At 36.3% G+C, this 20,290-nt stretch overlaps 1 protein-coding gene across 4 annotated transcripts in view; it reads left to right on the top strand.

Annotated features, from left to right (window-relative positions):
- SUPT3H (SPT3 homolog, SAGA and STAGA complex component) overlaps positions 1–20,290 on the top strand; it is a 390,182-nt gene that overhangs the window by 305,529 nt on the left and 64,363 nt on the right. For 3 of the 4 annotated variants that reach the window (XM_084889815.1, XM_084889814.1, XM_084889816.1), the window contains exon 11: positions 9,309–9,419. In XM_084889815.1, the coding sequence (XP_084745941.1) occupies positions 9,309–9,419 (111 nt within the window). Of the gene's footprint in view, positions 1–9,308; positions 9,489–20,290 lie in introns of those variants that run through there. The other variant, XM_084889813.1, reaches the window with a different exon arrangement.

Raw genomic sequence — 20,290 nt, 5'->3', positions numbered from 1 at the left:
CTTTCTCAAAAAGGGAATGAGTCGTCTGATTTTTTTCCATCATAGATAAGTTTTATCTGTTCTAAACTTCATATAGTGTGTATATTTTTTGTGTGAAATTTCTTTCACTCAGGATATTTTTGAAATTTATATTTTTCAGTAGAAGTATAATGTATTTCTTTTTATTAATGAGTAATGTACACTTGTATGAATATATCAGTCTACTTATTCTCATTTTGGTGAACATTTAGTTTGTTTCCAGTTTTTAAGGTATTATGAATAAACCTGTTATGAACATTGTGCAAGTCCTCATGGAAAAATGCCTTTTTTTTTTCTCTTAGGTAAGTAAATATGAAACAAATTACTGGGTCACAGAGTAGGTATATGTTCAGTTTTTAAAGAAAAACTTTTTTTCCAAATGGTTCTATCATTTTTACCTTTACCAGCAATATCTGAGAGTTCCAGTTGCTCCATGTGCTCATCCACATTTGGTGTTGTCATTGTTTTTACTTTTAACCCTTCTAGTGGGTACTTAATAGTACCTCTTTATAGTTTGAATTTGCATTTCCCATGTGAGTGATGATGTTGAGCATTTTTTTTTAAGGTGTTGTTTGGTCATTCATACACATTCCTCAGGGAAGAGTCTCTTCAAATCCTTTACACAGGATTTTTAAGGATGAGTTTCTTTTTTTTACCAACTTGTAGAAGTTCTTTATATATCCTATGTAACAAGACTGTGTTGGTGTATATTGATGAGAAGACGTTTTGAACTTCTGATGAAGTCTAATTTATCCAATTCTTTATTTTATGTTTATTGCTTTCTGTGTCCTAAGAAATCTTTGCCTACTCCCAAACCATGATGATGTTTCTTTTGGAAACTTTATAGCTTAATTTTTATGTTTAGTTCTATTAATCAAGTCAGATTAACTTTTGCATATTGTATGAATTGAGGCCAACTTCACTTTTTCACATATGGATATCTAGTTATTGTGGAACCATTTGTTGAAGACACTTCTCTCCCATTGGATTGCTTTGGTAGCTTTGTTGATAATCCATGGCTACCTATCGATGTGGATTTATTTCTAGATTTTCAATTTTGTTTCATTGATCTACTTATTAATCCTTTTGTCAGTTTCATCTTTCTTGATTTCTGTGGCTTTTTAATAAGACTTAAAGTTTGGTAGTGTAAGTCCTCAAACTTTACTTTTCAGGTTTAATATGGATTTTCTGTGTCTTTTGCATGAATGTAAATTTAGAAACAACTTGTTAGTTTCTATCAAAAAGAATGAGAGAGAGAAAGGGAGGGAGAGAGACAAAGGCAGGAAGGGAAAAGAGAAATAAAAGTCTAGTAGGATTTTGAAAGAGATAGAGAGCAAACAGACAGCTCTAGTGTTGGCAGGGACAGACTATGAGGTGGTGTTGGGGGGTAGAGGGATTGAGCAAAAAAAAGGAGAGAGAACACATGGATATGGACAGGACAACAATGTGGTGTTTGCAAAGAGGAGGCAAATGGGTGTAGGGGGAAGAGAGCATAGAGGGGATAAATGGTCATAGAGAAAATAAAATATAAAAGAATTGAAAGGGATTAGATTGAATGCTTATTCAGTTTGGGAATCTGATTGTCTCAACGATACCAAGTATGTATTATAATCCATAAACATGGCATATCTTCCCACTTATTTATATTTATAAAATCTCTCTTTTATAAATACTATTCATCCTGAACTTTATCTGATTAATGTAACCATTGCAGCCTAATGTTATACTATTTATATGGTACTAGAGGCCTGGTGCACAAAATTCTGCACAGGTAGAGTGCCTAGGCCTGGCCAGTGATCAGGGCCAATTAGGGCCTTCTGTCTGCCAGCTGAGGCCTCCCTTCATTCCGCTTCATCCCCTGGTGGTCAGCACACGTCATAGCGAGCGACAGAACTCCCGGTCTCCTGGACAAACTCCCACAGGGACACTTTGCATATTAGCCTTTTATATGTATAGATATGTTTTTCTATCCATTTCCTTTTATTATAGCTTTATCTTTAATATTTAAAATATATTTTTTGTAGACAAATAATTGAGTCTTGCTTTTTCTTATTTTTCTTTTGTGTATCTTTTAATTATAGTCTTTAATTCCATGATATTTAATGAATTTATTGAAATGGTCAGATAGGGGTCAACTATTTTCCTCTTTTTTTCCTACTTGTTCTCTCTGTTTCTCTTCCTTTATTTTTCTTTCCTGTCTTCTTTTAGGTTAATTGTGTCTTCTTTTAGAAATCTGTTTTAACTTATCTGCTGGTATCTTAGTGATGTCACTTTGTATACATTCTTAAATTTTCAATGTACTTAGAATTGTTGTTGTGCTACTTTAGTCATGTAAAATATAAGACTATTTGTATAGGTCAATTACTTTACTCTTGCTCTTTAAACTATCATTGTCAAACAACTTAGATCTACATATGTTATAAACCATAATACCATAAATACAAATATTCAAATGTATTTCAGTAAAACTAAGAGAAAAAAAGAGACCTTAACAATTACTATTTCCATTGTTTTTCATTTCTTTTTTATCAGAATTTTCTTCTTTTTTTAATATTTTTTATTGATGTTTTACAGCAAGGAAGGGAGAGGGATGGAGAGTTAGAAATATCGATGAGAGAGAAACATAGATCAGCTGCCTCTTGCACACCCCCCACTGGGATGTGCCCTCAATCGAGGCCCATGCCCTTGACCGGAATCGAACCTGGGACCCTTGAATCTGCAGGTTGACACTCTAGCCACTGAGCCAAACCAATCAGAGCCAGAATTTTCTTCTGATATTGTTTTTTTTTTTGTTGTTGTTGTTGTTGTTGTTATTGTTGTTCTACTAGATTTTATTTAGCATTCTACAATACTAACGGCTCGTAATTCTTTCTCTTAGTTTTCATCTTTTTGTAAATATCTTTATTTCTTTATTTCTGGAAGATGTTTTCACTGGGTAAAGAATTCTGGATTTGCAGTTTTATTTTCAGGCCTTTAATGCTATAATTCCACTGTTTTCTGGCGTTTATTATGTTTAATTATGCCTATGGATTTTGTACTGCTTCTTTGTATGTAAGCTGTTATTTTCCTGTGGATGCTTTCAGGATTTTATCTTTAAATTTGTTTTCTAGCAGTTTGACCATGATATACATGGTTTGCTTTGTATTTGTCCTGATTAGAGTTCACTAAGCTTCTTCAATATTGATTTATGTCTTTAACCAATTTGGGGGAATTTTCAGTATTTATTTCTTCAGATATTTTTTCTGCCTTGTTCTTTCTATTCTTCACTTTTGAGACTCCAAGTACATATTTGTTACTTTGATACTGTTCCACAGGTACCTGAGACTCTGTTTAATTTTTCTTTCAATCTTTTCTCTCTGTTCTTTAAGTTGGATAAATTCTATTGTTCTTGCATTGCGGGGGCCTGATGCAGCAGGGGCCAGACATGGCAGGGATCTCCCTTTCCCGCGTCCCACACGGAAAGAGAGATGAATGAACCGGTTCTAAGTGGAGGCAACCAGGTATTGAGAAATATTAGAAATAAAGAGAGAAGACACAGATAAATTTTAAGCCGGGAGCTGGGTGGGCCGTCATCCTGTCTGCTGGAGAGGCAGGAAGAAGAAGATGACGGCCCCTCCCAGTGCATTTATTTTATATTCCCAATCCCAGGAAGTTATCACAACTTATTTGCATTCTTAAGTAGGCCCTAGCATGCCGGGTCCCACCCCTGCTGACACCTGGGCTGATATGAAGGCCAAGCTGACAACGTGTCCACCATCTTGGGGAAACATGTTCCTAGGGCATGGCTCTGTCTACCCCTTGAGTTCAGCTGAGGATAATTAAAGAAAATTGCCCACGTGCCTTCCCAGGCAGCCCTCTACATTGCTTTATGTTCCTGGCTCTTCTGTTAGCTCCAATCTGCTGTTATATCCATCAAGTAATGTTTTATTTCTGATAGTTTTATATTTGCCATTTGAGTTTTTTATAGTTTTTGTTTATCTACCATTATGTTTTATTTGTCATTTATTGCAAGTTTATTTTATATCCCTGAGCAAAGTTATATTAGCTGTTTTAAAATGCTTGTCTTCAGTGTGTGAAAGTCATACTTTCTTAGGTTGTTGCATGTTTAATAATTTTGAATTATATACTGGACATTGTGAGTAATACATGGTAGAGATTTCAGATTCTGTTATATTCCTAAGAAGAGAGTTCTCCTTGCTTGGTGTTAAGCAGACAGTTTACTAGATTCAGCTCTAAACTTCAAACTCCTCTTCCATGGCAGCAGCTAGAATCTCTCTTCATTTAGATTTAGCAGGTTTCTTAGATTCGGTATCATACAGTGTGAATATTTTTGAAAAAATTTTTCTCTTAAATATTTAAACATTTCACTCCAAATCTTGTTGCAAGTTATTAAATTGGATTAAATATTTTACTGTAAAAGATTTTTTACAGTAAAAGATTTCCTAAATGAAGTATTAGCCAAATGCATATCTAAAATTACTGGCTTCAAAATGAATAATGTCTCACTTCAAAGGTATTCTTTATTTCTCTATTTACTCATTCACATCTTTCTGCATGTATACAGTTTTGCAAATATTTTTACTCACTGGAAACTTTAGCTATGGTAGTACCATAGTAAAATTTATTCTACATAAAATAATAAGGCCTCTATTATATATCAGCTTTGTGTACTAGAAGCCAAGAGATTTTATGTATAGCCATATTTTGATTCTATCATTATTATCTTGAGCACATCCCTTATCTTCATTCATCTATAAAAGGGAGTAGGAGTTGGGAAAGTTTAGATTAGATGATATTTTTGTATTCCTTCCAGATTTAATAATGTATAAATCCTTGAATTCAGTGATTCTCTCTTCTATACCCCTTAAATACCATTTCTACTTTTAATTTTTTTCATTAAAGAAACGTTTTTCCTAGTTATATAGAACTGCAGTTTTAAAAATTAACATCTCAATTTAAACTTATTTTTTTATTAACTTTTTGGGGTGACATTGGTCAACATGATCATATAGGTTTCAGATGTGAATTTTTGTTATAAGATCTGTATATTTCATTGTGTGCCCACCACCCAAAGTCAATTGAATTGAATAAATTAACTACATTATATACTGTAACCTTTGAGCAAGGAATGGCCCACTTTCCTTTAAAAAGAAATCCTCTCGAAGCACAGAGATCTGAGGAGAAAGACATTTGCCTGGCCAGTCAGATTATATATCAACCTTTATGGTCAGTGAGTGACAGAAGTATTAGTAATGGTAGTACTAACCTTTCATTTGCTCTCATCTGAGATACGTGTTACTCCTTCAGGAGACTTAATATTTCAAGTGTAACAAAAGATCTAGCTACTATTTGGGTGGGGAAAGAATAAGAGGCAATTATCTGAGATTCCAGGTCTTAAACATTGGATTACCCTGACAAGGGGCAGACTGAACAAGGATAGGATATTTTTCCTTGCCAACAATTTTTAAGTTGGAAAGAAAAGAGTCAGGACATTTGTAAGAGATCCAGGGGCAACAGAAATTTCAATATAATTTCTTGTACCACAAGTGAGCATTCAAACTGCAAGAGATTTTATTCAGTGCAAGTCAGAAAGGACAAGTAAAAGGACAATACTGAAATCCAGGAAATATATAGGACTCCAGCCTCCATTACGCAGCATCAACTTCTGGATGAAGGGACATAAATAGAAATGCAATGGAGGAATACAAGAATAGACTAGGAATGCACCCAAGAGGAAGAGGACCTGACTTATGAAGAACTTTACCAGTAGTTTGTACTTTATGCAAGGAAATAAAGAGTTCAGTCCCCACAGAGATTTTGGCAACTAGTATTTTGTCAAATATATGGGTTCAGTTTTGAAAATGTAAAGAATATCCTTAAGTATGGGCACAATCTGAATAGGAAACATGAATTGATGCAAAAATTTAATACTCTATATGTATTTTCAGCATATATGATTTTTAAAATATTAAATAATATATATAAATGTAATGCTAGTTCTTCTGAAAACATTTTTAAGAACATTGCAAAAATGCTAGAGTCACTTCTAAATTAAAAATTCTAAACTTGGTATGAATTTGGAATTTGAACAGGTTATAAGTACCTTGGTGAGAGACTGGATGTTGACAGAAATGTAAAGATATTTGTTGAAGTGAAAACAATACTAGGAATAAACATTTGAGATTTAAAGGTTCCCTTCCAAAGAGTCCAGTGGACAAATCAGTATAATGTAGAAGTTTACATGGTAACTTTATGATAATGTTTGCAGTTGCTTATATATAGTAGGTAAATCTGAAATTGGCAAAATGGAACATCCAAAGATGTTTTTCACAAAATTCAATATTTTTATTTTTATATAAATTAACTTCATCTTTTTGTTAGATCTAGCAGGTTAATGAGTCTACAGGGGTAGGCAAAACAGTTGTGAGTACTCAAAGAGTTTATTCTTGTATTATTATTATTTATTAACTAGAGGCCTGATACATAAATTTGTGCATGGGTAGGATCCCTAGGCCTGACCAGCGATCAGGGCCAATCTGTGAGGTGATGGGCAGGGCAATCCAGCTGGCACCCACCTTGGCCGGCCTGGCTCTGCCTACTTGCCAGCCCTGCCACTTGCTGCCAGTTGCCTCCTTCGGTGGGGTAATCCAGGGAGGCCCCGCAGGCACCCACCTTGGCTGGCCTGGAGCCTGCAGGCTAGGGGCAGCTCCTGCATTGAGTGTCTGCCCCCTGGTGGTCATCATAGCAACTGGTCGTTCTGCCATTTGGTCAATTTGCATATTAGCCTTTTATTATATAGGATTATTGTGTTGTATATTTAAATTACAACTGCAAATCTACTTTTTCCCACCTCTGAATATTAGTTTTATTCACATTTTGGAGCCAAATGAACTCTCAGAAGTGTCTTTGCCTTAGTCAGGCACCTGATAATTGCATTATTCTAATACAGTCCAACTGAAACAAAGTATTTGGAATAAGAATCGAGAAAGCACTCAATAAAAACCCTGTGCACTTTTATATCAGTGCCAAAGTGAGGGTTTAATCTGTGTTGTTATATAACTTAATCCGTGTTATTGTGGGCATAGCAGATATGTTATTTAGAATATTGTTGGAATGAAATTGAGAAAGGTACCTTAGAGTAAATTTCTATTTGGCTTATTTCAAATTTTGTCAAAATAGTAAAAATAACAAGATGTATTTTGTTTGAAATTTTAAGTCTTATTTTAGGTTCAGCTTGGATAATTAGCAAATGCTCTAGTTTTGTAGGAATTTTTAAATTATTTTACTAGTTTGTAAAGGACAGACAGTGAAAATTTTCTCCTCTAACCCCTGTCCTCCAACCACACATTAACCCTCCAAGAGTTAAGCACTGTTACTTGGTGTACCCTTGAAGAAATGCTCTATGCTTTTATGACTATATCATGTTTAGCCCCTCCCCCCCCCCACCTTTTTTAACAAGTGGTAACATGGTACCACCTAGTTGTATACCTTGCATTGTTTCACACAATAAATCTCAGAGATTGGATATGTTTGAAACTCAGTAGGAGTAAGAATCCAACTGCCTCATTCTTTTTGGTGGTTTCTGTTTCATTGAATACATATAATTTACTTCAGTGTTTCCTCATTAATGAAGATTTAGTTCATCAATCCAGTGAAGATCCTTATATGTATATTATTTTATACTGGTCTGATATATCTGTAGGATAAATTCTTATATGTGAGATTACTAGATCAAAAATAGTTGCTCACTTGTGGATTATAATGAACAAAATAAACTGATGAACAAAAACAGATCTAGAGACAAAGAAGCATCGGTCAGATGCTCAAACCTCAGAGGGAAGGTAGGGGAGGGGGAGGGCGAGGGGGGGAAATCACCCAAAGGACTTGTATACATGCATATAAGCATAAGCGATGGACACAGACAACAGGGGGTGAGGATGAGGGCAGGTCTGGGTGAGGGGGTATGAGGGGACAATGGGGGGAATAAGGACACATTTGTAATACCTTAATCAATAAGGAAATAAAATGGGGGAAAAATAGTTGTGCCTTTCATTTTGGTAAGATTTTTGTTTTCAATATATTTTTATTGATTTTAGAGAGAGAGGAAGGGAGAGGGAGAGAGAGATAGAAACATCAATGATGGGAGAGAATCATCAATCTGCTGCCTTCTGCATCCCCCCTACTGGAGATCCAACCTGCAACCTGAGCATGTACCCTGACCAGGAATCGAACTATGACCTCCTGGTTCATGGTTTGATGCTGAACCAGTGAGTTACACTGGCCGGGCTGATAAGATTTTGCCAAATTACTGTACATGGAGGTGGTATTAGTTATATCCTTACAAGGAATTATGAGAGTGGTAATTGTAGTAATTATCTGGGGAAAAAATACTCTTCATTATGTGACTACAAATGATTTCTAGACCATATTTATAGTAATATACAAGCTACTGCTTCCTTCTCTTAATTCTTTAACGTGGATGATCTCACATCTGGTATTCAATGTCCTATAAAGCAATTCCAGAAACTGAAGTGCAGAGATATTACATAACTTGACAGAGGTGGTAACTGACAGGATACAGACCCAAGTGGTTGGGAAGCTGGAGCCTGTGACTGAACCATGAGACTTTCATGTCCCTTTTGCGCATTTAAAATTTTTCAATCGTATTATATACATTTCTTGAGTTGGTATCCATACTCTCATTGCAAATAGTCTTTCTCTTTCTTGTGTCTTTTTTGTACTATTTTTTACAGGTGAGACAGACTAAAATAGAAAAATTTTATTTTATTTTGCTTTTGCCCTGAGAAACACCTAGATATTAACACCAAGTTGAAATTATCTTTTATGATAGTCTTCATATTATAAATAAATATATAGCAATTTTTTTCATTTTAAAATTGATGAACTTAAATTCCAAAATATGCACAAGTTCCAAAGAAACATTTATATGTTTGATTGTTAAAGAAATAAAATAGCTCCCTGTGGTTCTTTCAGCAAACCGCTGAGACTCCACGTGCGTGCAAGTGGCTGCATTCTCCTGTACCTTGACGCAGGCCTAGGTGAAATATTGTGAGCATAGCAATTGTATTTGGTAGGTCTGCTCGGAAGGGGTCATGTGCAAGTCATCTTTGTTCGTGGAATTTTTTTAGATGTAGTGTATGGCAGCAGTGATGTGCATCCTAAGGGGGGAAAATGTCCATTTTTATAAAAATTTATTTTCATATTTTATACACTGTAGTTCTGTTGTGTGTTTTTGATTTGGTAACAATTTATGTGTTTTTCTGTCGCAGAGCACTGCGGCCTGTGGTGTTGAGGCTCACAGCGATGCCATCCAGCCCTGCCACATCAGAGAGGCCATTCGGCGCTACGGCCACAAGATTGGCCCCCTTTCCCCATTCACAGTACGTAATAACAGAGTTATAAAAAGTTATATTTATAATCTGAAAGAATTTTGATTTTCAAGTGGTCAAATGAAGAAGCAATGGAATTGTTGAAAGCAATTTGTGGTGACTGTAATTTTGTTGTATAAAAGTGCCATAATTCTCTTGGGAAATAAAAGTTAGTCATTTTTGTCTCTTTTTGGAAGGACAATTTTTTTTCTACAAAATATTATTTTCTTTCAATCACAAATTATGCTTTTTTCATTGGAGCTTATATTTTCTATTTTTCAAAGCTTAGGTTTATAAAACATTTTTGTCAAATTATATGTATCCAAATATTGCTAGAAGCACTTTATATTTTAAAATTGGTTGGATCGGCAATACCACTTCTATCAGATGTCCTCCTGCTCCTAAACATACTTTGAGTTGGAAGAAGAAGAAATGATTTATTTTCTGGCTTTGAAGTAGGCTGAAATGCAGACAGTCTTTCACATCTTCAAATGGTTTTAAAGCTTGTAATCAGTGTTAGTTGTGTTTGTTTTTAAATAGAGAATTAAAGACTATATTTCAATAGCCTAAAGAGAGTGAGTGTGTGTGTGTGTGTGTGTGTGTGTGTGTGTGTGTGTGTCTGTATGTGTTAACTGAATGCTCATCTTGTGGCCCTTTAAAAAAAAAAAAAAAAACTTTATTCATGTTAATAGAACTATCTCCAAATCCTCTGTTTATAATGAATCGGTTTGATTTTCTGAAAGTGAGATTTGATTTGTGACTAAGGAATAGTAGAATGTGCTGTTTCCTTTTTTTTTTATGTACTTCTGTTTTAATACACTAATGTGGAATATCTATATATAATATGCATACACATATAAGTATAATATAGAGAGTTTAAGCTAATTTTATCTAATAAATGTATAACCAATATGCTTTTAAAATTAATAATGCCATTTTTAAATGCTTAATTTAAATAGATCTGGAAAACAGAACAAATAAGCCATGACCTGGAAGGTTTATTTGGCCACTGCCAGAGCACCTGGCTTAAATCAGCAGCCAGGGGTAAAAATCACTCCACCAGGAAGGGGCGCCCAGCTTTAGCACTCCTCAGGAAGGACCTAACTTGAAAGGTTCTCTTCATGCCTAGAGCTATTAGAATTTTCCCAGCCTAAGAGAATAAATATGCCTATTCTACTTTAGACACAGTTTATATATCTGCCTCTTTGAGTTAAAAAATTCTCTTTAAAGTGGGAGATCTTTTCAGACCATTTATGCTGACAGCGTGGCCACCTTGCCCTGGCTTTCACATATCTTCACTGCCAAATGGAGGTGCTCCTGATGTTGGAGTGCTGGTGCTCAGTTCCTGATATTGAGGGTGCTGATGCTAGTCCTTGGTGCTGGGATGCTGATGCTCAGTCCCTGAGGCCACTCCCAGAGGTGATATTTTATGTAGCACTAGGAACACTCTGCTATCTGGGCTGCGAGCTGCAGCTCCTAAGAGGAAGGGAGGCGTGTGGGCTGCCTCTACAGTAGCCATTGAGTGAGACCTAAATTTTCATACAGAAAAGCTAAGCTAATTTACCTCCTATGTAAAATTCCCTTTGTAAACTAAAGTGCCCATGAACTAGTTTATATTTATGAAACATAGAGATCTTGACTTTGCAACGTATCATTCTGAATCTAGTATGCTTGTCTGATGTATTTATAAATACGATAATCTAACTTAAAGTATCTATAACTTGACTCGTATGAAGCCAATAATTTGAATTTGATTTGAAGAAGTAAAATAACAGTAGGTTACACAGAAACTTAACTCCAGCATTAATCAGTAAACTGATAAAATGCTTTTAGTGAGGCATCATTCTGTACAAAATCACAACATGATTTGCTTCAGGAATACAACTCATTGTATAAAGAATTGTGAGTTCTTCACCTTGGGAATTAGTTGACATGATAGAAGAAATGAATGATTAAAGTCATGTTAATTGGAGGAAAGGAGAAAGTACCAATAATATTTCGCACTGTGTAACTACTAGAGCAGGAAAGGAGGGACGGGATGTGAACATCAGTTGCCTGCCACTCATGTGAGTGCAGTGGAGACCCTTGTAAACCATCCCCACTCAACCAATTGTGACAGTGCAGGCATACTTCATTTTCTTGCCCTTTACTCTATTGTATTTTATAGATGGGTTTTTTATATATATATTGAAGGACTCCATAGGTGTGGTTTTACATCTTGAAGGCAAGACCCTCCACCAACAAGATTACAACTGACCAGTGGTGATACTCACTCTCCTGTGGTGGTCTAGAACCAAACCCAAAATAGCTCTGAGGGATTCCTGTACTGGTTTTGACATATTGGTTTTTATTGATTAGTTCTTTCTTTCCTGTATTCCCACTTATTTTCAATTCTGTGCAGAAGATCAGAGAAAGTATCATACCTAGAAGATTTAAGTAATCTTCCTGAGGTTAAGCTATTGATTAGATTAAGTGATAGAATCAAAGCTAAAGTTCAGGCCTTCTAATTTCCAGCTTCAAAAACTTTCTCCTAAAACACAGATATTTGCAGCTGTCCTTACCCATATATGCCTGATATTCTGGATGCACATGCTAAAGAACATTGAAAGCGATTAGTAATTCTGAAAATCTCTTCAGGGTTTGTAATTTATAGTAGTTATTTTAGAGTACTTAGGTAATCTAGAATGTCCTAAGTTATTTCAATGTTTGACAACTTATATAGTCCTTTTACTCATAGTGGTTGATATTAAGTGAGCTTAGATTGTGTGATGATTGATTTGATCCTAGAGACAAATGAAAAGGGTTTATATACTAGCTCTGCCACCTACTAGTTAAGAAGCTAATGATTAATGATTTTTATATCATCTTAAAAAATGAGGTCTCAGTAACTAAACGTATATAGTTACCGATAGATTTTTGCATAGTTAGATTTTTACACTAACTCTTATGCAGCAGAAATCTAAAGTACAAATGACATGGCCTCAAATTTATGAAGCTTCATCAAAATTCAGTTTTTATGAGTTCATAATTTATATAAGTTAATTTAAATCGTTTTCAGAGACATGACTAAATAGAAATTGGTAATAATTTTAAAAATAAATTCTTACTAGCCTAAATTTCCTCAGTTTTTAAAATTTCTTCATTTTATTATTTATGAAAGTAGTGTGAGTGTGCTAGAAAATTAATAAAATATAGAGAAGTAAAGGGGGGGGGGGAAAACTTACATTAAGAAGAGCATCAGGACTCAAAACAAGGTGTGGCCAAAATTTTAAGTGAATTGTTCTATTAGAAAACTAATTGATATTTAATTGTTTGAACAGTATTTTCTTTTTGCAGCCTAAAAATTCAAGTGCTTTTGCTAGTTGTCTTTTAAAAATAATATTATAGAGCCCTGGCCAGTGTGGCTCAATTGGTTGGACATTGGCCCATGCCCTGAAAGTTTGTCAGTTCAATTCTCAATCAGGGCACATGCCCAGGTTGAGGGCTCAATTCTCAGTAGGGGGAGGGCAGAAGGCAGCCAATCTCTCTCTCTCTCTCTCTCTCTCTCTCTCTCTCTCTCTCTCTCTCTCTCTCCCTCCCTCCCTCCCTCCCTCCCTCTCTCTCTCTCTCTCTCTCTCTCTCTCTCTCTCTCTCTCTCCCTCCCTCCCTCCCTCTCTCTCTCTCTCTCTCTCTCTCTCTCTCTCTCCCTCCCTCCCTCCCTCCCTCCCTCCCTCCCTCTTCTTTCTAAAAATCAATTTTTAAGAAATCTTTTAAAAAATAGTATTCTCAGAATTTTCTTATGCAGTTTAGATGTAAAAAGCATTTAAAAACTTTGTGAATAAAGTGGATTTTTATAGTTTAGAGCATTTTTTCTCTCTCAGAGAAAATACCCACAGAACAACCCAGTATATTGGTTGTCTATCATATGGAAGGTGGTGAGACATATGTTTTATCTAGATCCTTGCTATTTACAAGCAGTGGGTGGTGCCCGTGGTTACCTACTCTGAAGCTCAATCCCAGCTCTCAATGGGAAGTGCTGTGACTGGCTGATGTAAAACCAGGTCTATAATTCTAAAAGCCAGAGAAAGGAAACTTGTGTTCACTGAGTGACATAACCCCATGTGTAGTGCCTACATCTATTTTTGTTTCTCCTGAGTGATAGAGTAGAAAAATATGTTAACCCAGTGAGCTTGCGTATTATCAGGTGCTTTTTATTGAACTGGGATAGTGAGAGAGAAAAATTGCTCATTTAAGCATGCTCATTGACCTAAATACTTTTTGTGCATCCCTGGAATTGAGTTGTTTCAATGTCCTCTAAGCTATCTAAAATTCTTAGTATTTGGAGCTGGCTAAGGCCTGAGGAAGCTAGTTAGTCTCGGTCTCAGAGAAGCTTTGCACTAAACCAGGAGACACCTTGTAGGAGATGACAGGGTACTCTAGGATCCAGCCTCCAGACTCGGGTTACTGTTCTTCCACTGTGGCCATTCACTGAAGTGTATACATCTGTTACATAGCGACACTCTTAGATCATCGATTATTCAGGTGCTCACAAGAGATAAATAGGATCAAAGACAGGAAATCTTCTTTAAGAATCTCTCACATTAAACTGTTAAACAAAAATGGCATAGCAGATTGCTTTGACTGTTTTGATTTAGAATTTCACATTCATAAATAATTTTTTAAAAATATATTTTATTGATATTTTTACAGAGAGGAAGAGAGAGGGATAGAGAGCCAGAAACATAGATGAGAGGGAAACATTGAGCAGGTGCCACCTGCACACCCCCTACTGGGGATGTGCCCACAACCAAGGTACATGCCCTTGACTGGAATCGAACCCTGGACCTTCCAGTCCGTAGGCCAACGCTCTATCCACTGAGCCAAACCGGTCTCGGCCATGAATAATTCTTATGTCATGAGCACATTACCATTTGTGTCTTATAGGTTCAACCTGGAAAATATAATGTCACAAAATATTAGAATACTTTTCAAAATGTAAATACCAACTAGAAATAGGGTACGAATTCTTAAATATTTGTATTTTTACTGGGAATAAAAATTTTCTCAGCACATTTTTTGGAAGTACTAAGTCTATCATTATAGATTGGAGCCAAGTACCTTTTTATAGTTTTGGGCTACTGATTCTCAGGGGGGAAAAATTAACATGTGGCATACTTATAAGAATAACCTAAAAGTGAGTGTTCTCTAGAAAAAAAAAAAAGTGAAGCCTTTAATTTAGCTGTTTTTTATTTTAAAATGATGGGGGAATGAAGGCTTTGTCAGTTTGGCTCAGTGGATAGAGCATCAGCCCTCTGACTGAAGGGTCCAGGTTTGGTTCCAATCAAAGGCATGTACCTCAGTTGCAGGCTTGGTCCCTGGCCCTGGTCAGGGAGTCTGCAAAAGACAACCAATCAATGTGTCTCTTTCACATTGATGTTTCTCTCTTGTCTCTTCTCCTCCCTTCCACCTTCTCTAAAAAATCAATGGAAAAATATCCTCTGGTGAGGATTAACAAAAAATAAATAACATACGGTGGAGGGTTGCAGTTACAAAATTTACAATGTCAGCCCTAGCCCATTTGGCTCAGTAGATAGAGCGTTAGCCTGTAGACTGAGTCCAAGGTCCTGGTCAAGGGCTGCAGGCTCATCCCCAATGGAGGTCATACAGGAGGTATCCAATCAATGATTTTCTCTCATCATTAATGTTTCTATCTCTCCCTTCCTCTCTGAAGTCAATAAAAATATATTTAAAAAAAAAGATAACAAATTTATAATGTCATATTATATGAAATTACAATTTCTATGGGACAAAAACAGTTGAATATCAGAATTTCACATGATTCTTAACACAGTGGTCAATTTAGGATTAGTTAGGGAGAGAATCTTTGAAATGTGGAAATAAAGAAGTTGGAAGACCTTGGGAGAGAAAATCATTAGACTCTGAAACACGTATTGGTTGAGAAAATAATCCTATCTAATAAAAGAGTAATATGCAAATTGACTGTCATTCCAACATACAAGATGGCCACCCCTATGTGGTCAAAAATGGCTGCCCCCATGTGGATACAAGATGGCTGCCACAAGATGGCCTGCAGGGAAGGGCAGTTGGGGGTGACCGAGCTGGCAGAGGAGGGCAGTTGGAAGAGATCAGGCCTGCAGGGGGGGCAGTTAAGGGTGATCAAGCCTGCAGGGGAGGGCAGTTAGGGGGGACCAGGCTGGCAGAGTAAAGCAGTTGGGTGTGATCAGGCCTGCAGGGGAGGGAAGTTGGGGAAAACCGGTCCTGCCAGGAGAGCAGTTGGGGTGTCTGGGCCAGCAGGAAAGGGCAGTTTGGGATGACCAGGCCAGCAGGGGAGGGCAGTTAGCGGTGACCAGGCCTACAGGGGAGGCAGTTAGGGGTAACCACGCCCACAGGGACAATTGGGCCGGCAGGGGAGCAGTTAGGTGTTGATCAGGCTGACATGGGAGTGATTAGGGGGTGATCAGACTGGCAGGCAGAAATGGTTAGGGGCAATCGGGGAGGCAGGCAAGTGAGTGGTTGGGAGCCAGCAGTCCTGGATTGTCAGAAGGATGTCCAAGATTGGAGAGGGTGCAGGCTGGGTTGAGGGACACACCTGCCCATATACAGATTTTGTGTACAGGCCTCTAGTAACTTATGTAATACTTTAAAAGTAATTTCCCCCATGCATTATATTATTTATTTTCACAATACAGCTAGATGGGTGTCACTCCCACTTTTTATAGATAAGAAAACTAAGATTTACAGGAAAGTTAAGTAACTAGCTTATGGTTGCCTAAAAAGAACCCAAGCTCTTTCTGTGGAAAGGAGCTAAATACTCTGGTTCCCTAGGACCAGGGCTTCATTTATTCTCACTAACTTACTCATTAAACTTCCTCTTTACAGACAGACCTGTTTTTAACTCTTTGAGTGGTCTCGTCCTGTAATGTGAGGTGGCATTTCCCAAACTACATTGTATAGAAGACAAGTAGGCAAGAGGTATTAAAAGATGTTCTACCAGAAAATGGTTTCTTTATAAAATATTTCAGACTATCTGGGTGCTATATCGAGAAGATCTACTCTTGAAATCTCATTCAGTAAAAAAGTGAAAGTGTTTCACAAAGTTATGGGTAACAGTTGTAATATAACCATCACAGTGCCCACTTTATTTCCATATTTTATTTTATTTACACAGCATTGAGAAGTTTTGAGTCACAAATATAGCATATTTAATAATGTTCTACACAAGCTGCAATGGCCATGGCTCAAAAGATAAATTTTTTGCTTAAAAGTTGTTTCACTAACAATAGCTAACAAATGTTCACATTTTAATACTGGTAATGTTTATAGGGAATCGATATAGGATTTCTTACCTAGGTTAACTCTTCATGGTTTTCTGGGAAATATTTTTAAGGTACCTTAATAAATTACAAGCTACTCAAAGACATCAGAAAGAAAATCTGTTTCCGGCAGACCTTTCTGTTACAAATACTTGCTTAAAGTTTCTGGGTTAAACTTATTTTCCTTTACCTATTGAATCCAAATTTGGTAAACATCATTATGATACTGCTATTGTATGCATAGCATCATGAGTCTGTATTGTCAAATAGAGGTAGCACAATCGTATTATATTATAAAATGTTTTTAGTTTTTAAATGTATTTTATTTAAATGTACCTTATGTTGTTCATATTAGTTTTAAGCATACAATATAGTGATTCAACATTTGTATACCTTACAGTATGATCACCCTGTTAATTCTAGTAATTATCTGTCACTGTGAACATTTATCACAATAATATGACATATTCTCCTTTCCCTTTTTGTCCATCAACCCATCCCCTCCCTTCTGGTAACTGTCCTGATGGTGTCTGTTTCAATAAGTCTGATTTTCTTTTGTTAGATTTCACATGTAAGTGAAACCATACAATATTTGTCTTTCTTCTGACTTATTTCACTTAGCAGAATACCCTCTAGATTCATTTATGCTGTCTCACACACACACACACACACACACCGCACATCTTATTTGTTCACTCATCTATCATTGGATGCCTAGGATGCTGCACATCAACACCACAGGAAGATACCACCTCATACCAGTCAGAATGGCTGTTACCAAAAAGTCTACCACTGACATGTGTTGTCCTTGGGCACTGTTGACGGGACTGCAATCTGATGCACCCACTATAGAAAACTGTATGGAGATCACTCAAAGTAGATATGCCTTATGACTCAGTAATTATCTGGGTATTTGTGCAAAGAAAATGAAAGCACTAATTTGAAAGCACCGTAAGTTCATGGTTAAACTGTTTTTAGTTTATCAGGCAGAATTGGGGGAGAAGTGAAAAGAGATCTCTCATTTGGATTCTCTGCAGCAATGCCTTAAATTGGCACAGTCAGTGAACTATTTATAAGGAATTATCTGGCTCCATTTTGAAAAATTCTGGTACTGTTAACAACTGTTAACACAGTAAGTAGTCAAAAATATTTTGCTGTGCTCTGTCATCACTTTTATATCCGTAGTAAAGACCTCACGTTTAGTTAGCATGGATCTAATACAAAGGTGATGTGCTCACTGCACAGTATTGTGTAGAGCTTTTATTTGGACTCCTTAAATTATGTAAAATATTTTAATAAACCAAAATTCCTAAACAGAACTTCCTAATCAGCAACATATTTATAAGAAGTTCAAATGTAACACATAAAATGACAAAATTTTTATATTGAGTAGCAATAAAACTGTAAATGGACTTTCAAATCAAAGATCTCTTAGGCCCCTAGATATCCTGCAAAGAATCCTAGAATTTTCAGGTACGTGTTTTGAAAAGGAGAAAAGCAGCCTTTTCAAATGGGAAGATGGTCAGAATATAAATGAAACGTGATACCCTAATTAGCTCTGTGTATTCTCTCAAAGCTTGTATCCTTTAAAGTCTTTTTAAATTTGTAGTTCAAGAAGTTAGTGAACATTCATTGTGAAAGGCAGGCTAGATATCTTGGAGAGTGGAGGAAGAATTTGAACATGAGAGCAAGGAAAGAGGAGTAATTAGCAACAAAGAGAAACTTTTTAGCACAATATTCTAAAAGATCCAAATCTTGAGATTTGAAAGTGTTACTATAGTTTCTAGGTTTTTGCAATGTTCTGAAGGAATGGGGATAGAATAGAAAATATTTTGAGTGACTCCCAAAATGAAATTATTTTTTCTTAAAAAAAATCCACAGGATTCTTTTAACTCATAAATTCATGAAAGCAGCAAAAGGATTAATTGGAAGAACTACACTAAGCTGAGATGTCTCAAAATTTAAGTATTTTTCTCTAAAAATGGGGAAGAACTTTTTAAAATCTATGAATAAATAAGAAGATGTTAAGTGTTGAATTGTTACCAGTGGGGAGAGGTCCATGTCTCCAACTGTTGTTCGTGGTATGGATTTCTTGTAATATCCCAAGAAAAACAATTTTCTGAGATTTGCGTGGTGGGAGGAAATATTGTAGAAAGCTTAATTTCCAAGGAATCAAATTCCAAGATCTTCTTTCCCTCCTTCCTGCCATGGAAGAAGTATAGGGGCTTTAGTAGGGCTAGAATAAGAGCCAGTGACCAGAGTTACAGTTCCATGTTGGAGCAGTCCAATACATCATCAAGCTAGCTTAACTTATGTTTCCTGCTGTAGTCCATCAGTCCATTTCCTCTAGGGGCTGCATGGCCATGGGCCATAGGGGAAATGGGGCCAAGAGAGCCCCAAGAGCCAAGAAAGAATTCCTTTGTTTAGGAAATGATGTATTCTCACATTTTCTGACTTACATTGGCCATGCCCATTCTAGCCAATGCATGGTTCCCCAAGTTAGATTGACAGTCAGGTATCTTCCCTATGCCATCCCATCTTCACTGTGCATGCATCCATCTCCCCTTTGTGGCACCCTTGCCTGCAGTGATCTATAGGGGATGGTCCAGTGGTTCTCTGGGGAGTGACGAGTTGCAGCTCCCTAGTGAAGCTGCTCAAATGGCCATGCTTATAATGCCTAGCATCCTTTTTGCTCCCTTTCTATTATTAATAACTAGCTAATTACAATGGTATCAGAATTAAACCAATCATTTCAACTGTTGTGCCGTAAAAAACATGCAGTTCGTAACCATTTAGTCGGGGGCACTACCTCTTTTCCCTTAGATTGTCAAATAAAAAAAATGACAATAAACACAACAATAGCCATCTGGTGTGGGTGAATCAAAAGTATATCTATTTTTTGTCAGATCAGCAAAATATATATATTTTTGGTGTGCCAAAGAATTTTGGTAGTTTATGTGTGTCATGAGATGAAAAGGTTGAAAATCACTGAATTAGACATATAACTCAGTTAGTATATTAAATTGTTCATGTTCACCTAGCAAACATACTATTTACATTTTTCTATTAAGATTTTATATCTAAACTAAGTATATGTTAGAAAAGAATTCACTAGTTTTATTAAGATAGACTTTTTATTTACCATTGCCAGAAACATCTAGCATTTGTAATCATGGTTTAAGTGAAACATTTGTGTACTTTTTATTGATAGTGTGACAAAAATCCCTTCTCAGCCATGATGAGAACCTTTTACACTGGTGATGATTTAGTTTTTAATGATTTCTTAAATAGAGTTATGTACTTTAGTCACACAAATATAATTATTGAACTGTCATTTGATTTACTGATATAGTTGCAAAGTTAATCCCCCAACATAATAAGTGGATTGTTTTAAGTGGAAAATTTATACCTTCCCAAAAATGGAACTGATACCTTACTCTTACTGTATATTTAAGGCTATATTCAAGGTGGGGGAAATATGCAGGGGAAAAAAATTATTATGCATTTATTTTCCTGCCTGGTGTTTTAGTCATGATTTGATTTAAACCAAACCCCCTGCCTGTGTATGCA

Source organism: Pipistrellus hanaki, assembly GCF_964339955.1.
Source record: "Pipistrellus hanaki genome assembly, chromosome: 7".
NCBI lineage: Eukaryota > Metazoa > Chordata > Mammalia > Chiroptera > Vespertilionidae > Pipistrellus > Pipistrellus hanaki.
This window is presented reverse-complemented; position numbering and strand designations above follow the sequence as displayed.